This window comes from Mobula birostris, chromosome 31, assembly GCF_030028105.1.
Source record: "Mobula birostris isolate sMobBir1 chromosome 31, sMobBir1.hap1, whole genome shotgun sequence".
Taxonomy (NCBI): domain Eukaryota; kingdom Metazoa; phylum Chordata; class Chondrichthyes; order Myliobatiformes; family Myliobatidae; genus Mobula; species Mobula birostris.
Window position 1 is genome coordinate 18398692 of NC_092400.1, and position 21457 is coordinate 18420148.

At 40.2% G+C, this 21457-nt stretch overlaps 2 protein-coding genes across 4 annotated transcripts in view; one reads left to right on the top strand and one right to left on the bottom strand.

Moving 5' to 3' along the window:
- Window positions 1–12707, bottom strand: part of kntc1 (kinetochore associated 1) — a 129121-nt gene extending 116414 nt beyond the window's left edge. The window contains exons 1-7 of one of the 2 annotated variants that reach the window (XM_072247626.1): window positions 12602–12707; window positions 10150–10290; window positions 9111–9231; window positions 7624–7739; window positions 7174–7246; window positions 1340–1417; window positions 47–81 (exon numbers count right to left, since the gene is read on the bottom strand). In XM_072247626.1, the coding sequence (XP_072103727.1) occupies window positions 47–81; window positions 1340–1417; window positions 7174–7246; window positions 7624–7739; window positions 9111–9231; window positions 10150–10281 (555 nt within the window). In that variant the 5' untranslated portion in view covers window positions 10282–10290; window positions 12602–12707. Of the gene's footprint in view, window positions 1–46; window positions 82–1339; window positions 1418–7173; window positions 7247–7623; window positions 7740–9110; window positions 9232–10149; window positions 10294–12601 lie in introns of both variants that reach the window. The other variant, XM_072247625.1, reaches the window with a different exon arrangement.
- Window positions 12708–14819: 2112 nt separating this feature from the next.
- Window positions 14820–21457, top strand: part of rsrc2 (arginine/serine-rich coiled-coil 2) — a 38267-nt gene continuing 31629 nt past the window's right edge. For both annotated transcript variants that reach the window (XM_072247822.1, XM_072247823.1), the window contains exon 1: window positions 14820–14926. In XM_072247822.1, coding sequence (XP_072103923.1) covers window positions 14921–14926 — 6 coding nt within the window. In that variant the 5' untranslated portion in view covers window positions 14820–14920. The remainder of the gene's footprint in view (window positions 14927–21457) is intronic.

Here is a 21457-nt window from a genome sequence, read left to right on the forward strand (position 1 = left end):
TTCTGGAAGTATTATGAGATAACCATTAAAAATCTAGCAGTCTTACAGTTTTTATCGTATTGAAGTCCTTTGTTTCAATTGCTGTAAAATAAAATGAAAACCATCAGAAATAAATAGTACTGAAGTTTTAAAATCTCTATAAATTAATTTCTCTGTACCATTCTTCAAAGGTTAGTCCAAGAAGTTTGATGCCATTCAATAAGAAGATTGGAATCTAAAGATGGGTCTCAGCCACCAACAGTAATGAGAAGGAGGTGATATACAAGGGGTGATTGATAAGTTCGTGGCCTAAGGTAGAAGAACTAGCACATTTATTTTTCAACATAGTCCCCTCCTACATTTACACACTTAGTCCAGCGGTCGTGAAGCATACAGATCTTGAACCTCCAGAAAGTGTCCACAGCAGGGGTGATTGATAAGTTCGTGGCCTAAGGTAGGAGACTAGTTATTAACTTCAAACTTTCTGCATAATCACTCAAAGAGTTGAACTGCTTTTGCATGTAACGAGAGTTGTATAACTCATCTCCTTCTACTTTAGGCCATGAACTTATCAATCACCCCTGCTGTGGACATTTTCTGGAGGTCCAAGATCCGTATGCTCCATGACCACTGGACTAAGTGTGTAAATGTAGGAAGGGGCTATGTTGAAAATTAAATGTGCTAGGTTTTCTAAAATGGACTCCTCCTACTTTAGGCCACAAACTTATCAACCACCCCTCGTGCATAAAGGAAACAGCAACAAATAGAGCAGGAGAGTTCCTTTTGTCCTATTTGTCTGTGTTTGGCCCATTCCTATCTATGAACTTGTCCAAATGTCTTTTAAACATTTGTACCAGCCTCAACAACTTGCTCTGACAGCTCAACCTATATACCCTGTGACACTTAGGTCCTCTTTAAATCTTTCCCCTCTCAGTTTAAACCTAGCCCTCCAGCTTTAGACTCCCCTATAATGGGAAGAAAACTATGACCATCCACTTAACTATGCCCCTCATGAATTCTTTTATAAAAATTTCAGCCTCCTTCATTTCAGAGAAAACAGTCCTAGCATATCCAGTCGCTCCTTGTAACTTAAGCACTCCTATCCCAGAGATATCCTCATGAAACTTTTCTGCATGTCTCTAGCTTAATCACAAGCTTCTTATAACATAGCAATAGAACTGTGCGCAATATGCTAGGTGTGGGATCACCAATTTCTCATACAGCAGTAATATAGCATCCCAACTATTGTACTCAATGCTCATATGATGAAGACAAGATGCTATATGTTTACTTCATCACGTTGACTAAACTCTACCCTTACAGCCTTGTGCTTTACCATTAAAGGCAATACAAGTCTTACCTTTCTGAAGTCTAGCAAGCTGAAGACATGAAACCCAGAAGAAACCACTGTTGGTTAGCAGAACCACATAGTAGGTGCCTAAAAATGGGGGGAAAATAAAGTTTTAAAAGCACCATAACCTTACTGTAAAGGATGAGATTCCTATCACAAATTGATGATTAAAATGTTCAATTTATTCCAGGAGCTAACTATCAGTTACAGTTGAAAGGTGAGGTTGAATGCACAGAAGTAGCAATCTTAAGGGAAAAAAAACACAAAAGGAAAAGATTGAAGGTGTTATACTCTTCTCTCTGCCTGTGAAAAAGTAAAATGAAGCAAAACACACAAAAAGAAAAAAAAATACATTTACATTGCCACAAAACAAGCTGGAAAATTTTATCTAAATTGAACTTGAAAATTGCCATTAGGACAACTGCTTACAGATAGGCCTTGTCAAATAGGGAAACATCCTAATGAAGCACAGAGCAGATGTACCAAGCCAACAATTTACAAGTGACAACAAGATATTTAAGATGATTGCAAAGATCTTGATTAGCAACTTTATGGATTATGTTAAAAGATAGTGACAGACAGTAGAAACATGAAAAAAAGGACTTCCTGAGTTACAAATGAACTGACTAATGGAAATCTGACTTTACAAATGCATGAGAGAAGTTTTTTAAAAAAAAAGGTATTTCTGAAGCTAGTAAAAATAAATAGCTTCATGGCATACATTAATAGCTGGATATTGTATATATTCATATCATTAGTTTAATTATAGGAATTATTAGAATGAATATTCAATGAAATAAAATTATAGCATCTGAATATGGCTTATTATTGTGTCATGTCAGTCCATGTCACAATGAGGTCACACTCAGGTTGGAGGAGCAACACCTTATGTTCCGACTGGGTAGCGTCCAAGTTGATGGCATGAACATCGATTTCTCGAACTTCCAGTAATGCCCCCACCCCCCTTCACCATTCCCCATTCACTTTTCCTTCTCTTATCTCCTTACCTGCCCATCGCTGGTGCTCCTCCCCATTTTCTTTGTTCCATGGCCTTCTGTCCTCTCCCATCAGATTTCCCCTTGTCCAGCTGTGTACCTCTTTCGCCAATCAACTTCCCACTTTTTACTTCACCCCTGCTCCCCTTCCAGGTTTCACCTATCACCTTGCATTTCTTCCTCCTCTCCTCCCACCTTCCAACTCTGATTTTTTTTTCTACAGTCCTGATGAAGGGCTTGGTCCAAAACATCAACTGTTTACTCTTTTCTATGGAAGCTGCCTGGCCTGCTGAGTTCCTCCAGCATTTTGTGTGTGTTGCTTGGATTTCCAGCAACTGCAGATTTTCTCCTTTGTAAATGGCTTATTATCACTGTTTCATAATGTAAACTTCGTTGCTTTGCAGCAATACAGTTCAAACAAATAAAATTATTACAAATTTCAAAATAAATAATGCAAAATTTAAACAGTATTATGGACTGTTCAGAAACCTGATGACAGAGGGGAAGAAGCAGTTTCTGAATTGCTGAGTGAGGAACTTCAGACTCCTGTTCTGCCCTGATCGGAATAAAGAGAAGGGAGCATTTCCTGGATGATGAAGGCCTTTAATGATGATGTGATATTTTTGAGGCCCCACCTTTTGAAAATATCTTCAGTGGTGGGGAGGGTGCCATGATGGAGCAAGTGTATATAGTGATATCACATGGGTTAAACTTCTGTTCCTAGGAACAATCTAAGGCTCTTTACACAACCTGGGTACTGTCTGTATTAGAGATGTATACAACAAAAAAGAGAGAAAAAGATGTGAAGCCATAAATGGCTTTGATCTCTATGAAAATTGAATTTGAATCAATGTCAACACAATCCAGTGGCTGCTGAGTGAATAGGACTATATACAAGTTATGATATTGGCAGGACTTTGGATACGCTGATGTTCACAGCCTTGCAAGCCAGTTAACGTTCCAGGTATTAGCAGAGTACTGGCAGAAGTTTTCAAAGCACTTGAAGTAAAAGGGGTTACTCAAAATAACACATTACAGAGTTGTAAATGGAAGGTTGGGTTTGACCAATCTTGAATGTAAAATAGGTTAAATTAAAAAAAAATAGAAAAACTTGAGAGAAACCTCAGAAACTTAGCCAACATCTGTGGAGAAAAGAAAAACAGGGAGACAGCTTCAGTTTTCGTAGATGCTGGTCTGATTACTCACTATTATCAACAATCCCCATTTTCAGCTTTGTACAGGTAAATTGATGCATCTCATCTGGGAGCTGTAAAAGGACCTTTAAAGTACAGAGGCCCAAGCAAATTAACTGCAAGGGAATGTGGCCAAATGGATAGACATTTACAAGAATGAACAAGGTGATAGTAAAAGCCATTCTACAGATTGGAAAATGGAAGTTGGGGCATGGGATTTGACCAAAAGTATATCTCTTTCAACAGATGCTGCCTAACTTAAAATTTTGTAAACACTCTATGCTTGTGCTTCAGATGCCCAGCATCTGCAATTTTTATGATTTACGAATTATTCCTTGCCGTTTTAAAATGACCATTGTTACACTTACTGTATATTCAAATTACCTAGATTTAACTAACTGATCAGCAAAGGCAAAACTAAATCCGCAGATGATTCCAATTTAAGCATTACAATAAACCATAGAAAGATCAATACAATGAGAGTACAGAAAAGAATATGAAATAATATATTAAGTAACAATAGATAAGTAAATACACCTTTAATGTTAAGATTTTAAAGCTGTGAGTAAAGAAGTCTCGATGTGCAGACAGATATTTGCTATATTGGTTTATATCAAAATATATATAAAATACAAAACTAAAGCTGAACTTGCACATTGCTTCAATTAGTCTGCAGGTGGAGTAGTGTGTCCAGTTATGAGCACCAACTATGCCAAACAGCACAGAGCAATAATTCACCAGGTACTGAGGGAAGTAAATTACGACTGTACCTAATCAAAAGGCAACAGGCAGTAAAAGTAAATTCCTGTAGAATCCACATGGGAAAAACTAGTGACTTTGAACCTTAAATTTGTAGCTGAGGAAGAGGAAAGAATTGGCTGAACTCTACATCAACAACATAGCCAAAATCAGTTTAAATTAGAACTTTCTGCTTCAGTAAGGAAAAGTCCCAGTGTTTCAGACCACAAGACACAGGAGCAGAATTATTCCATTCGGCTCATCAAGTCTGCTCTGCCAGTCCATCGTGCCTGATTTATTATCACTCTCAATCCCATTCCTCCTGTCTTGCCCCCATAACCTTTAATGCCCTGATTAATCAAAAACCTATCAACCTCCGCTTTAAGCATACTCAATGCTCAATGACTTGGCTTCCACAGCAGATTCATCACCCTTTGGCGAAACAAATTCCTCCTCATCTCTGTTCTAAATTGTTGTCCCTCTGTTCTGAGGCTGTGCTCTCTGGTCCTAGACTCCCCCACTAAACATGCTCTCCACAGCCACTCTATCTGGCCTTTCAATATTCAATAGGTTTCAATGAGATTCCCCCTTATTCTTCTAAACTCCAGCAAGTATAGGCCCAGTCATCGAATGCTCATGTTAACCCTTTCATTCCTGGGATCATTGCCATGAACTTCCCCTGGCCAGCACATCTTTTCTTAATAAAGCCCAAACTGCTCACAATACTCCAACAGCAGTCTGACAAATGCCTTATAAAGCCTCAGCATGATATCCTCGTTTTTGTATTCTAGTCCTTTCAAAATGAATGCTAACATTGCATTTGCCTTCCTTACCACTGACTGAACCTGCAAGTTCAAAGATTCATTTTATTATCAAAGTATGTATGCAGAATACAACTTCTCCAGATAGCCATAAAATACAGAAAACCATAGTAGTTGAAAGAAAGACATCAGTTCCCCCCCTGCACAAAAAGAAACGAAAACGCACAAACCCTCAAACCTCCCAAACTCCTCCCTCACACAAAAACTAACAGATCATCCACATGGACAAACAGTAACAGAAACATCAAACCCCAAACCCACAGCCTGCCAATCGGCAACAAGTAAGAATGGACAAGAACACAAAAAAAAACAGAACTGAAAGGGGCCAATATGAACTACAGTCCGATCCATAAATCTCAGAATTTCGATAACATCTCCGAGAGCATCAGGACCCAGCAGGCCCTCCAAGGGCAGCAACATGCACCAGCAGAGCCTCAGAACTTCTCATTCACTTCCACATTTGCCTCAATGTTTCAATCTTTATCAATGCTTTAATCGGTGAGAAATGTAATCAATCATGGCCCCTCATCTCTGAGCTTCTCCTCATGGTAGCTCGTGCTCGCATTTCTCTCCTGGACTTTTCTCGGGAACAACAGAGTACTAGCTCATTCAATCGAACTACAGACTAAGTCACAGGCTCCAACAGTTTCAAAAACACATAAAAAGAATAAGTAGAAGATATAGAAAAACTGAAATGATTGACTATTGAGAAGATGCTGCCTGAGGAATCATTGTTCACTGGCGCCATCTTGACCGAAAGATAATCTTTAAGGAATCTTGCAGAGGGACTCCCAAGTCCCCATGTACCTCTCATTACTGAATAGTCTATGGCTTTATTCCTTCTACCAAAGTGCATGACCCTACACTCTATTCCATCTGCCCATTCTTTCTATCTGTCTAGATTCTTCTGCAGACTCTGTTTCCTCGACACAACCTGCCTCTCCACCTAACTTCATATTTTCTGCAAACTTGGCCACACTACTGTAAATTCTTTCATCAAGTCTCTGACATATAATATGAAAAGAAGTGGTCCCAATACCGACCCATGCAGAACATCACTTGTCATAGGCAGCCAACCAAAAAAGTCTCCCTTTATTCTGACTCCTTGGCTCCTGCCAGTCAATCGATTTTCTATCCATCCTAGTATCTTTCCTTTAATACCACTTATCTTGTTAAGCAACCTTATGTGGCACCTTGTCAAAGGCTGTTTGAAAATCCAAATAAACATCTATTGACTCTCTTTTGTCTATCCTGTCTTATTGCCTCAAAGAATTCTAACAGATTTATCAGGCAAAATTTCTCCACAAGGAAACCATGCTGACTTTGACCTATTTTGTCATGTGCCACCAAGTACATGGAAACCTCATCCTTAATAATAGACTCCAACACCTTCCCAAGTACTGAGGTTAGGCTAACTGGCCTATAATTTCCTTCCTTCTGCCTCCCGTCTTTCTTGAAGACTGGAGTGACATTTGCATTCTTCCAGTCCTCCAGAACCATTCCAGAATCTAGTGATTTTTAGAGGATCAGTGCTAATGCTTCCACAATCTCTTTACCGATCTCTTTCAGAACCCTAGGGTGTGGTCCACCTGTTAGCTACCTCAAGACTTTTTAGCTTCCTAAGCACCTTCTCCTTTGTAGTGGCAATGACACTCACTTTTATCCCCTGACTCTTGCTTTTCTGGCATTCTGCTAGTGTCTTTCACAGTGAAAGCTGATTCAAAATACTTAATCAAGTTTGTCCGCCTTTTCTTTGTTCCTGTTCCTGCCTCTCCAACGTCATTTTCCAGTGTTCCGATGTCTACACTCGTCTATCTTTTACTCTTTATATATCTGGAAAAAAACTTTTTGTATCCTCTTTTGTATTATTGGCTAACTTTTGTAAAACTGTAAAGTTAGTTAACCTTATAAAAATTCCTTAACACTAAGACACCTGGCTTGATAGGGAATTTAAGGAAAAAATATCAGCTACAATATCAGTAACAACATTCGGCTTCCAATGTCAAAATATGGTAAAAATAAACAAGGGAAAATGTTATTTCTTGAGCCTATTTTTTGATAAACAAAAACAATTGCTGAACCATAAAAAAGGGCACCTGCTTGAGAGACTTCCTCCTCCAAAGTAAGGCTTAGGTAAGTCTTCCCTTTTGAAGAATTCTTCATCAATGACTGCCAAGAAAGATAAGGAGCTATAAAAGAACATGTTATTTATGGCACAATTAAATACTAACTTCTAAAATAATTGATTACAGAACTCCAACAGCAGCAACAATGCTAATTAATAATATTAGCAGATGCAACAACATAGTATGTGGCTAATGTCACATTCCTCAAAAAGTAACAAATGCTTAGTCCTGGAAATAATTTACATTTGATATCAACTTGTCTGACCATTCAAATTCACAAAACAAAATTACCATGAAAGTTTAAAAGATCAGGAACCTTGGAAGTCACAAAGAATCACTGCTGAGAAAAGCACTTTTTGGAATGTTTTGATAACAAGATTGTTTAATTAATCCCATCTACCAAAATAAATGTCAACTTACATTAGTTAGTAAGGTTTGCCTGGACTTTACATGCAGTAGATGAAGATTTCCATTTCTTTCTCCAACCATCAGAAACTGTCCTTCCTGACAAAGTGCCACCACATCCACTTCAGTATCTACAGTTGACACAGCAGAAAATTAAAATATATTAGGACCACCCGAAGGCAGGCTTTCCTACAATTCATTACCTTAAAGTGCTCTGGAATGGAGGAAACACTTCAGATATAATCGGTATGCAGAAATTATCTTGTCCAATTACATTAATTTCCAAATGATTTAAAAATCACAATCAAATAATTTTAAAAACTCAACCATTTAGTTCCATGCAAGATCGGTTATTGAAATAAAACTGTATTCCAGCAACTTTCAAGGAACAAGAGGAGGAAAACTAGAACCAGTGTATTTGCCTCAATTTATCAACACACTTAGGAGGAGAGAGAAACTAATTATGTAAGAACCTTTCACCAATCGAATCACTATATTTGAAACCTGCTTAAGTATCTGGCACAATGCTTTATAAATATTTATATTTAAAGTAATGTTGCATATCAGCTGTTTCACATACTCTCATCTCAACTTAAATATTTAATGACAATTGAGCAATATTTCAAGCATATTACAGTTGCCCTGATGGTCTGCCAAATTGTCATTCCCATCACTTGCACACTTTACACTGCTGTTTGAATTGATACAAAAATCACAAAGTGTTCAGTTATTACTGGAACTGCTTTTTTTTTTTTTTTTTTTAAAAAGTACATAGTGATTTTCCTCTCAGTTGTGTTGCTGAGACTTTCGGTATCCCAAGTTAAATACAGTAAGTTTTATTCATGATAGATGCTGGATCTAAATCAGCTATTTTGTGTTTTGCTGTTGCAATCCACAGAAAATAGTTCATACTGCTACTACCAAACCATTTCTTAATTATCATTTAAACTAAACAGCAATAATGACTTTAAGGGAATGGCTTTTGAAATCAAATTATGTTTTCAGTATTCATCACATGTTGACATCTTTCAGATACTGAATTTGCTATTAAGCCCATTTACAGAGCTCTCTGTGGAAAAAGCTCAGAACAGACTTAGGACAGGCAAACTGCCTTGGTATAAAGGCATTTAAGATACCAATCCTGATTCACTAGTTGGAAAGGAAACTGAAAAATTTGCAATTCAATGGAAGCATAGATTACTCTTTCATACCAGGCAATGAAGATATTTCTAAGTAATTTATACAGACATAAAGCTTTAGGACATTCACAGCTTCAGTACAAGCGCAAGTTTGTACTTATTTTTGCATCAACAGGCACCCCCAGCCTGCATTACTATACTTCTTAGGAAGCCTGCCAAAAATTTGAGAACTTTATAATTGCATTGTTAACAATTATCTATTAACTGGTCTTCATAGGTGCAACTAGAAGCTGTTGTGATGGTCTTCTTCAACTCTCTGGAATATTTTGGATTAAAGTAAGCAAATAAGCTAATATTACTCACCAAATTGAAGCTGCAGTACCACTGACTGACAAATCTGGTCCATAATTAATACTGACTGGTCCACAACCACCACACAGCCATCAGAGTTGCTATAGGCATAGAGTTTAGGACTGACTGATACCTAAGTAACAAGTGAATATTATATTTTATATAACTATTAAACTTGTCAGTTAAAAACTAAATAGATGATATTGAAAGTGGAGTATCATATCTGATGTAGAAATAAATTTGGTTTCTCTTAATAAACCATTTGCAAATCTATACAGAATGAAAAATAAATTATCAATATGCATATTTTTAAAACCCAACTTGAAAGTTTGATTCATTCAGTCATGTTGAAACTGGATAGCTCTCCTATAAGCAATGGCCCTGGCTTAAAATAAATTACTGTATTCACTTGATTTTTGCATGACATGTCAATTACCAGATTTTGAGTATTAAAATATTTACTTTTTGCAGTGTGAATATAAAACATGCAGCAAACCAAAGGACCATTGACCAATCAACACATTGTCACGGAGTTGTACAGGCTTCTGACTACAATGTTTAATAAATGGAGATCCAACAGTGATGTACATTACTAAAGTGGTTTTGTGTCTTGAAAGTGACTTCAGATGTTATTTTAATGGCCAAATCATATTAATTATTTGAAGTACAACAATGGCTTACAAGCTATTTAAAATTACACCAAAAAACCTATTTTTTTAAAATTGTTTTTGAGGTGTATTTACACTTAGCAATATAATGCCGATTAGGCCCTTCAAGCCACACAACCCCGATTAACCCTAACCTAATCACGGGACAATTTACAATGAGCAATTAACCTACCTAGTACATATTTGGACTGTGGGAGGAAATCGAAGCACCCAGGGAAACCCCACGTATTCCATACTAAGAAGTACAGAGACTCCTCTCTGAACAGTGCCTGAATTGAACTCTGGTCTTAGGAACATCCCAAGCTGTAATAACACTGAGCGAAACGCTACGCGACCTGTTTTACTTCCTGGTGCCCCCCTGTACATATTTTACAGAAACTTACCGACACTGAAGAGGATATTTTAGCGATAGTATCAACTTGATAAAGAGCTGTACCACTCTCTTTTCTGGCCTCAAAATTTAGCCGACCACTACCCGTGTCGTCATTTGTGAGAAGTTCAACGTCATTCCACATCTTGAACAACTGCTATGATCAAAAATGCACTGGTATTAACAATCAATCAATATTTTTTATTTATATAACACCAAGGCCTTTTCAGAAGGCCTTTGACAAGGTGCCGCACATGAGGCTGCTTAGCAAGATAAGAGCCCATGGAATTACAGGGGAGTTACTAGTGTGGGTGGAGCATTGGCTGGTTGGCAGAAAACAGAGAGTGGGAATAAAGGGATCCTGTTCTGGCTGGCTGCCAATTACCAGTGGAGTTCCACAGGGGTCAGTGTTGGGACCGTTACTTTTTACTATATATGTCAATAATTTGGACTATAGGATTAATGGGTTTGTGGCTAAATTTGCCAACGATACAAAGACAGGTGGAGGAGCGGGTAGTGTTGAAGAAACAGAGAGCCTGAAGAGAGACTTAGATAGTTTAGGAGAATGGGCAAAGAAGTGGCAAATGAAATACAATGTTGGAAAGTGTATGGCCATGCACTTTGGTGGAAGAAATAAATGGGCAGACTATTATTTAGATGGGGAGAGAATTCAAAATGCAGGGATGCAAAGGGACTTGGGAACCCTTGTGTAAGATACCCTAAAAGTTAACCTCCAGGTTGAGTTGGTTGTGTAGAAGGTGAATGTAATGTTGGCATTCATTTCTAGAGGTACAGTATAGAATACAAGAGCTGGGATGTGATGGTGAGGCTCTATAAGGCACTCGTGAGACCACACTTAAAGAGTATCATTTGCAGTTTTGGGCTCCTTATTTTAGAAAGGATATACTGACATTGGAGAGGGTTCAGAGAAGATTTACAAGAATGATTCTGGGAATGAAAGGGTTACTGTATGAGGAACGTCTGTCAGCTCTTGGGCTGTATTCTCTGGAGTTCAGGAGAATGAGGAGGGAATCTCATAGAAACATTCCTAATGTTAAAAAACCCGAACAGATTAGATATGGCAAAGTTATTTCCCATGGTAGGGAATTCTAAGACAAGAGGGCATGACTTCAGGATTGAAGGACGTCCTTTTAGAACTGAGATGTGGAGAAATTACTTTAGTCAGAGGGTGGTAAATCTGTGGAATTTGTTGCCACAAGCTGCTGTGGAGGCCAAGTGATTAGGTGTATTTAAGACAGATATGTTCTTGATTAGCCAGGCTATCAACAGGTATGGGGTGAAAGCAGAGGAGAGGGGATGAATGAATGAAGTGGATCAGCCCATGACTGAATGGTGGAGCAGACTCAATGAGCCGAATGGCCTACGTCTGCTCCTAAATCTTATGGTCACTTTTAACATAGTGAATCACAAAATGCTTCAGACGAACATTATTAAACAAAAAGGTTTGATGTCATAACTAAAAGGCTGTCAAAAAGATTAATTTTAAACATAAAAATACATGGTAGGGAAGGTTATTGAGATGATTTCAGAATGCAGGATTTCAGCAGCTAAGTATATACTAAGGGAAATCAGGAGGCTAAAAAGGGAAAGGAGAATGCAAATATAAGTGTTATTGAGCCGAAGATTTCAGAAATATGCAACAGTGGAGCCCTAGGGAAATCTGCAAAACAAGATGAGAATCTGAAATTATTATGCTATCCAACTAGAAACCCATACTCGGCGGAGCGGTCTCCCAATCCACGTCGGGTCTCACCGATATACCATGAGCACTGAATACAGTAGATGACCCCAACAGACTGACTGGTGAAGTGTCGCCTCACCTGGAAGGACTGTTTGGGGCCCTGAATGGTAAGGAGGGAGGGAGGTGTAGCACTTGTTCCGCTTGCAAGGATAAGTGCCAGGAGGGAGATCGGTGGGGAGGGACGAATAGACAAGGGAGTCGCGTAGGGTGTGTGTGTGTGTAAAAAAGATGTGTTTGGTAGTTGAAGGTGGCGGAAGTTTCGGAGAATTATGCGCTGGACGCGGACGCTGGTGGGGTGGTAGGTGAGGACAGGAGGAACCCTATCCCTGGTAGGGTTGCGGGAGGATGAATGAGGGCAGATGTGCGCGAAATGGAAGAAGTGCGGTTGAGGGCAGAGTTGATAGTGGAGGAAGGGAAGCCCCTTTCTTTGAAAAAGGAGGGCATCTTCTTCGTTCTGGAATGAAAAGCCTCATCCTGAGAGCAGATGCGGCGGAGACAGAGGAATTGAGAGAAGGGGATGGCATTTTTTTTACAAGTAACAGGGTAGGAAGAGGTATAGTCCAGGTAGCTGTGAGAGTCCGGAGGTTTATAATAGACATCAGTCTATAATAATCAGTTTTTAACAGGCCCAAAAGGGCGGCTGCTCTTGGAAGCTGAAATAACGCAAAAAAATAACAAACATAGCGATTGAAAGGACACCTACCGTCAACAACGCAGACGCTGAGTTTTTTTTAAAAAGATATCTAGAACGTCATCCAAAACGATTGGAAAACAGATTTAAAAAACCTCTTGTCAGAAATTAATCTCTCCTCACAAATTTTATTTCAAATTGGCGGGATGGAGCAAACTCCCATCACGTCTCGCGCTTGGAAGCGGACGTGATGTAAGCCCCGCCCACCGGTCCCTGTGGCCACGTGATCTGCCCTATTGGAACGTGGCAAAGCGTCTCAACTAGGTGCCTTCAATAATATCAGCATAATAAACTGCTGGAGGTGTGAAGTATTGCTTTACGTCTGCAACATAGTTACTAATGCCTCTCCAATGCATAATTAATAAAAATAATAATAATACAGAAATGACGGCGAAATATTTTGTGATACTAGATGACAGGATTATACTAAAGAAATAAAATATCTTTTGTAAGCAACTCTCTCAACTTGCTGATGTCCGGGATGAGCAATTCATAATATCAAGCATTTCAAGTTTGTTACGTTAATGGTATTTTACTCTCAATGTTTCGATTTAATTTAATGATTAATTATAACTAAAGACATGAGTTGAGAGAAACATGTTTTTAAAGTCTACGTTGGAATTGTATTTGCATTTCAGGGGCACACACAAAATGCTGGGGGAACTCAGCAGGTCAGGTGGCATCTATGGAAAAAGTGTAAACAGTAAACGTTTCAGGCCGAGACTGGTCTTTTCTGCGGATGCTACCTGACCTGCTGAGTTCCTCCAGCATTTTGTGTGCGTTGCTTGGATTTCCACCAGCTGCAGATTTTCTCGTTTGTATTTCAATTTTGCAATTCCATATGGTGAACTATATACCAAAACTAACCAACATTGTTTTGCATTCGTGATCGTGAGCTTTTATCGTTTTCTTTAAATGTAATTATGTAGAAAAACTTTATTTGGAACGAGATAAAACAAAATCTTTAATGATTATTTTACTTTCTAGCTTTCAGAATTTGAAGCCACCAAGAAAAAAAATGATAATTCAGAAGCCCTTTTGACTGTAGCATATTTACTAATGGCTAGTGTTTGTCAAAGTTAAAATAAAGACAAAAATGCTGGAAATGTTCAGCAGTTCAAGCCACAACTGTGGGTGTTAACATTTCAGGTTGAAGATCCTTCATCAGAGTTGTGAAGGAGAGGAAAAGAATTTGTTCAGCTGAAGCAAAGGGTGAATGTAGGGTTGGGGAATGTCTGTGACCTAGGGATAAGCCTTTGAGCATGTCTTGCTGCTATTCATCTACAGCGGTGTAGTGGTTAGCTCTGGAGTTCAGAGTTCAATTCTGCCGCTATCTGTAAGTACTTTGTACGTTCTCCCTGTGACTGCGTGGGTTTCCTCCTGGTGCTCTAGTTTCCCTCCACAGTCCAAAGGTGTACTGGTTAGTGGGTTAATTGGCCATTGTAAATTGTCCTGTGATTAGGCTCAGGTGAAATCAGGAGTTGCTGGGCACCACAGGTCGAAGGGCCTGTTCTGTGCCGTAGCTTAATAAAAAAATAGAAAATTCATTTTCTTGCAGTCATTCACATCATAATTAATAAATACAATAGAATCAGTGAGTAACCACACACAAAGACTAACAACAATCAATGTGCAAATACGAATAATTAGTACTGAGAACACCTATTGTTGAGTCCATAGGTTGTGGGACCAGTTCACTCATCAACTTTACATGCAGTTTCCTTTAGCTAATATCTCAGTAGTTTGTAATGGCTCCAAAACACAGAACAGGCTTAGATTATGCTGATCAGTGGGAGAACCTTAATTCACCGGTATATGCCAGACCGTTTATTCCCACCCATAGATGCTACCTGACACGCTGCTTGTATTGCACGGTATTTAGCAGTCTCTTCTTAAATTTCTACACCCTTCTCCAAATATTTAACCGACCAACACAAGAGTGTTGGAAACACTCAGCGAGTCCGGCAGCACCAATGGTTCAAGAGCTTCCTCATCAGGACCGGGGAAAGTAGTTCATGGTTCACTGGCCAGTTTTGTTTGGGTCAACCGCGAAGTGCCGTGAGGAAATGTAAGGGGGGCGGGTGGTGTGGAATTTTAGGGGAGGAAAGGAAGATTCACCGTCAGACGGTTTCTGCCGGCGTTATGTTTCATCGGGTGGGTGTCTGCGGATGGGATCGACGCGATAGGCCGGCAGCGGGCCGGTGCGCGCGCACGGAAACGCCGCGCGGGGCGGGTCACGTTCGCCTCAGAGCGCATTGTCGGTCGGGCGCTGTCGAGTGGAGCTGGTTGGCGGCGGGGAGACGGTTCCTTCTCTCAGAAGCGCTTGAGAGGATGGCGGTACGTATTCATCTAAGTCGCGATTGTGTGTGTGTGTTTTTTTTTGCTTTTCAGGTTTTGCTTGGCGGTTCCGATCAATCGGATGGCCTCAAAAGGCTGCAGTTGGTATTGAAGCGGTGAAAGTGGCTCCAGAGAAAATGGCGGCAGGCGCCATGTTGGAAATACTTTGTTTTCTGGAACATTCCCTCAAACCTGATTATTATGAGCCTGCTTAGTTCGAATATGATAGTTATGCAGTTTTGTAAATACTAGCAGATTGATTATGCCTTTTGTTGTTTTGGTTGGTGGGGATTAATTTGGTGTACGAGGATGATCTATTGAGCTTTGTGAGTGGCCGCATTGGGTATTCCGCCAGATGATGGCTGCAGCCAGAAAACTCGCTTTCGTTTCTCGACAATCCTAGACCTATTTAATGAGTATAAATAAATATTTGCCCCTGCCAAATAACAGAGCTGTACAGTTCGCGTGTGAGGGTTTACGTGAACACTATTTTATGTGAAGAATTAGCGATTTGTCGCAGTTTAAAGCTTTACGGCCTGAAACAACGTTCGAATATGCAACCCATTTATTTTAATGACTCTGTAATCGCACTTGTGAAAGGAAACGTCTGGAAGAACAATGGTATAAAGGACTATCAAATTTGGGTTCGATTAACAAAGCCAGTCCAGAATCGCTTGTTTCGATTCCAGTGTAATTTTAAAAAATCCTCACTAATGGGAAGGGTTGAAGATCGCTTATATTTAAGATAATTGGTAAAGGAATCAAAAGTGACATGAAGGAAAACAATGGTTGGTGTTTGTGGTTAGCGTGCGAGTTGTCTTGCCTTACAAAGTGGAAGCTGATTTATTAGTGTCTTTCGATAAGCAATCAGATCAGTATTTTAAAGAGACAATATGGAGGGCTACAAGGAAAGCGTGCGGTTCTCTTGACACAAAATTGAAGGGCTGAATAACTATCTTCTGTGCTGTTGTGTTCTTTAAACGCAATTTTCTGCCAAGATTGATGTTCCCGAAGCCCTGTCAAAATACAGAAATTGTCTCTTAAAAAAAATAGAGTTTCAGGTGGATGTTGTGAATGTTGAATGACAAGAAAGTGTTGAAGCAACTAATGAGTTAAGAAAAAAACATACTCTACATCCAGTTGATTCTGCTGGTATTGTGACAAGTTAACATAGGAATTCCCTGGGACTTATAGTTAATGTTGCTTTCTTCTCTTGGTGGTTTGTGAGTTCATTGCCTCATTCCAAGATTTGTATACCAGAAAAATTATTAGTATTTTGTAGGATAAGTATCCTGTTGACTGAAAGTTAAGTTGAACCTCTATCTGTCTCTTGAGTGAACATGGATATTCCAAGGCACACTTTTTTCGAGCTAAGAGGATTTTCTGAGTTCCTTATCAATATTTTTTGTAATAATTAGGCTTGGTGAAGCCAGGTGGGAGGGAATGTAAAGGGCTGGAGATGAAGGAATCTGATGAGAGGAGAGTGGACTGTAGGAGAAAAGGAAGGAGGAGGGGCACTGGAGAAGGTGATAGGTAGAGAAGGGACAAGATGTCAGAGTGGGAACACTACTTGCTGCACCTTATTAGTACACTGAGAACCACTTCAATTAGAGCTACTTCCCCTTTCTCCTGAGGTGAAGGATTTTCTTTTGTGAATCTTCAAAATCTCATAACCCTGTGAATGAGTTGTTAATTCTGTGTGAGACTAAATGTGGTAAATCCTTTGAACCATAGGGGAAATCAGACAAATTACTAAAATCACTATGATCTTATTGAATGGCAGGACAATCTTGAAAGTGGCCAGCTGGTTTTTGTAAGTGAAAATACTTGCTTGCTATTGAATGTTTAATGTATGCATCTTTAAGAGGAAAAAGTAAACGAGGGCATTCAGCCCATTCCATCTGCTTCGCCTTTCAGATTGATTATAGCTGATGTTCAGCTTCACTTTCCTGTGCTAACTCAACATTCATTGATTCTCTTAATCAACAATATTTATCTAGAATTTGCTCAGCAATTGAGCCTCCACAATGCTTCTGATAGATGCTCCTGATGGGAAATTCCAGATATTTGAAACCTTTTGGGTGAAGAAATTTCTGTTCCTGTCAGTTCTGAATAGCTCTTTATTTTGCACCTTGCACTCCAATGACCTACTCATTCTCTTCTGTTTAGTCCATTAAAAATTTTGAGGTAATTGACATTCTTGACTTGAGAAGAATTAGAAATGTAAGCCTGGTCTGCATAATCTTTCTTTGTATGGCCAGCCTCCATCCTGAAAATCGATCCAATTAACCTTCATTGCACTTGTATATACAGTGAATTCCAGTTAATTGGGCGAGCCACTTATTTGGGACACGATGCTGCTTAATCGGGACAGGAGACTGTTGCCAAACATCTAACTGGCGCCAGTCATGTGCATTGGGTAGCTGATAGGCACTGCACTGTTCTTAAAGCAAACAGTTTTAAATAGCGTCTGTTGTATCTGCTTGTAGCAATTTGTCCATTTGGGCCAATGGACATCAATTCAAAAAAGTAGTAATTTTTGATGATTTTGACGTTTCAGTCTCTACGTATTCTGGTGGTAACAACATTTTTTTTAAAAAGTAAGACTTATCAAACTTGCACAAATCTAACCTTGACTTGACCCATATCTATTAGCATTTTCCAAGTACCCTGCTTCCACCATCTTGGTATGATTTTAAAATATCCCGTCCTATTTGTTGTTTCCGTCCTATTTATGTCAGGGTCATGGTTTGTAGTTCTGTTTTCTCTCTTCCTTCTTAAATAGAACATAGAATAGTATAGCACATTGCAGGCCCTGCGGCCCACAATGTTGTGCCAACCCTCAAACCCTGCCTCCCATATAACCCCCCACCTTAAATTCCTCCATTTACCTGTCTAGTAGTCTCTTAAACTTCACTAGTGTATCTGCCTCCACCACTGACTCAGGCAATGCATTCCACGCACCAACCACTCTCTGAGTAAAAAAGCTTCCTCTAATATCCCCCTTGAACTTCCCACCCCTTACCTTAAAGCCATGTCCCCTTCTATTGAGCAGTGGTGCCCTGGGGAAGAGGCGCTGGCTATCCACTCTATCTGTTCCTCTTAATATCTTGTATACCTCTATCATGTCTCCTCTCATCCTCCTCCTCTCCAAAGAGTAAAGCTCCAGCTCCCTTAATCTTTGATCATAATCCATACTCTAAACCAGGTACATCTCCTCTGTACCCTTTCCAATGCTTCCACATCCTTCCTATAGTGAGGCAACCAGAACTGGACACAGTACTCCAAGTGTGGCCTAACCAGAATTTTATAGAGCTGCATCATTGCATTGCGACTCTTAAACTCTATCCCTCGAGTTATGAAAGCTAACACCCTATAAGCTTTCTTAACTACCCTATCCACCTGTGAGGCAACTTTCAGTGATCTGTGGACATGTACCCCCAGATCCCTCTGCTCCTCCACACTACCAGGTATCCTGCCATTTACTTTATACTCTGCCTTGGAGTTGTCGTTCCAAAGTGTACCACTTCACACTTCTCGGGGTTGGACTGCACCTGCCACTTCTGCATCCTATCAATGTCTCTCTGCAATCTTCGACAATCCTCTACACTATCTACAACACCACCAACCTTTATGTCGTCCGCAAACTTGCCAACCCACCCCTCTACCCCCACATCCAGGTCGTTAATAAAAATCATGAGAAGTAGAGGTCCCAGAACAGATCCTCGTGGGACACCGCTAGTCACAACCCTCCAATCTGAATGTACTCCCTTGACCACGACCCTCTGCCTTCTGCAGGCAAGCCAATTCTGAATCCACCTGGCCAAACTTCCCTGGATCCCATGCCTTCTGACCTTCTGAATAAGCCTACTGTGTGGAACCTTGTCAGACGCCTTATTAAAATCGATGTAGATCGCATCCACTGCACTGCACTCATCTATATGCCTGGTCACCTCCTCAACTCTATCAGGCTTGTTAGACACAATCTGCCCTTCACAAAGCCATGCTGACTGTCCCTGATCATTCCATGATTCTCTAAATGCCCATGGATCTTATCTCTATGAATCTTCCAATAGCTTTCCCACCACAGATGCAAGGCTCACTGGTCTATAATTACCCGGACTATCTCTACTACCTTTTTTGAACAAGGGGACAACATTCGCCTCCCTCCAATCCTCCGGTACCACTCCCGTGGACAACGAGGACATAAACATCCTAGCCAGAGGCTCAGCAATCTTTTCCCTCACTTCGTGGAGCAGGCTGGGGAATATTCCGTCAGGCCCTGGGGACTTATCTGTCCTAATGTATTTTAACAACTCCAACACCTCCTCTCCCTTTATATCTACATGCTCCAGAACATCAGCCTCACTCACATTGTCCTCACCGTCATCAAGTTCCTTCTCATTGGTGAATACCGAAGAAAAGTATTCATTGAGGGCCTCGCTCACTTCCACAGCCTCCAAGCACATCTTCCCACCTTTATCTCTAATCGGTCCTACCTTCACTCCTGTCATCCTTTTGTTCTTCACATAATTGAAGAATACCTTGGGGTTTTCCTTTACCCTACTCACCAAGGCCTTCTCATGTCCCCTTCTTGCTCTTCTCAGCCCCTTCTAAAGCTCCTTTCTTGCTACCCTATATTCCTCAATAGACCCATCTGATCCTTGCTTCCTAAACCTCATGTATGCTGCCTTCTTTCACCTGACTAGATTTTCCACCTCACTTGTCACCCGTGGTTCCTTCGCCCTACCATTCTTTATCTTCCTCACCGGGACAAATTTATCCCTAACATCCTGTAAGAGATTCCTAAACATCGACTACATGTCCATAGTACATTTCCCTGCAAAAACATCATCCCAATTCACACCCGCAAGTTCTAGCCTTATGGCCTCATAATTTAACCTTCCCAAATAAAAATTTTCCTGTCCTTTCTGATACTATCCTTTTCCATGATAATGCTGAGGGCCAGGGAGCAGTGGTCACTGTCCCCCAGATGCTCACCCACTGAGAGATCTGTGACCTGACCTGGTTCATTACCTAATACTAGATCTAGTATGGCATTTCCCCTAGTCGGCCTGTCAACATACTGTGACAGGAATCCGTCCTGGACACACTTAAACTCTGCCCCATCTAAACCCTTGGAACTAATCAGGTGCCAATGAATATTAGGGAAGTTAAAGTCGCCCATGATAACAACCCTGTTATTTTTGCACCTTTCCAACATCTGCCTCCCAATCTGCTCTTCTGTATCTGCTGCTACCAAGGGACCTATAGAATACTCCCAATAGAGCAATATTAAAGGTTCAAATGTTCATTTTATTTTCAAAGTATGCATGTATAATATAACTCTGATATTTGGCTACTCTAGTTAGACATTAAATTCAGAAAGACCATGGGTGTCGATGAAGGAAAAAACATCAACTTTTCCCCAACTAGCACAAAAAAGAAAAAAAAACAAAACTCGCATACCCCAAAATCTCTCCTCACCTGCAGCAAGGAACAGACACAATAACGATTGACACCTACACATAACAATCCCTGGTCCCCTCACTTGTAGAAAAGAAAGGTGACAGTAGCACCAAACCCCGAACAACCCCCCCCCCCCACACACACACAAAGAATGAACAGACCCACCAATCATCCACAAGGAGGAAAACTCTGAAAAACTGAAGGAAACCAATATAAAGTACAGTTCAACAATCACACAAATCTCAGAACACGGTAAATGTCTTCGTCTGCATATGAGGAGGGCAGCCACATGAACTCAGTCCTGTAAAGAGTGAACACCAACCCAGGTTCGAATGGCACCGATCCAGCTGCTGACCGTCTCCTGGGCGCCATCGCTGACCGCTCCGCATTCACCTCGATGCTTCAGTCTTCGTCGCCACTTGGAGATGGAGGCAGTCATGACTCTGTGCCTTGTCTCTGGTTTTTACCGTGAGTCAGCTTGTGTTCGCGGACCTTTTTGGGCACCCCCCCCCCCCCCATCTCTGATCTCCATGAGCCAGCTGTCTGGACACCGCATAGCGCTGAGTCCTTCAATCAAGATTCAAACTATGTCACAGGCTCCAACAGTTTCCATAACACAAATCAAACCAAAAAAACTAGTAGAAAAAGTGAAATAATGGGAAAGATCTGCTATCTGGAAGATGTCTCCTGAGGAATTGTTCCCTGGCACCATCTTGACTGCAATCACCCACTCATAGTATTACATTTTCTTCCTTCCAGTTTGTGGGAACCATTCCAGGACCTAAAATTTTGGGTGTCCTTTTTTTTAGGTTTCCAGTGTCTTGTGACCTTAGACACATTGTATTTGTTTATTAACACTAAGCATTTTCATACTTCCCAATATTTCTTCACTGTAGGGGATGCTTGTTAACTTTAGCTAATCTTTTCCTTTTTAAATATCCATAAAATAGTATTGTCTGTTTTATATTTCTTGCTGCAATATTCATGAACTCTCCTTGTCTTTGGTCTCCTTTCTAAGTTCGAAATTAAATTTATTATCAAAGTACATATATATTGCCGTAT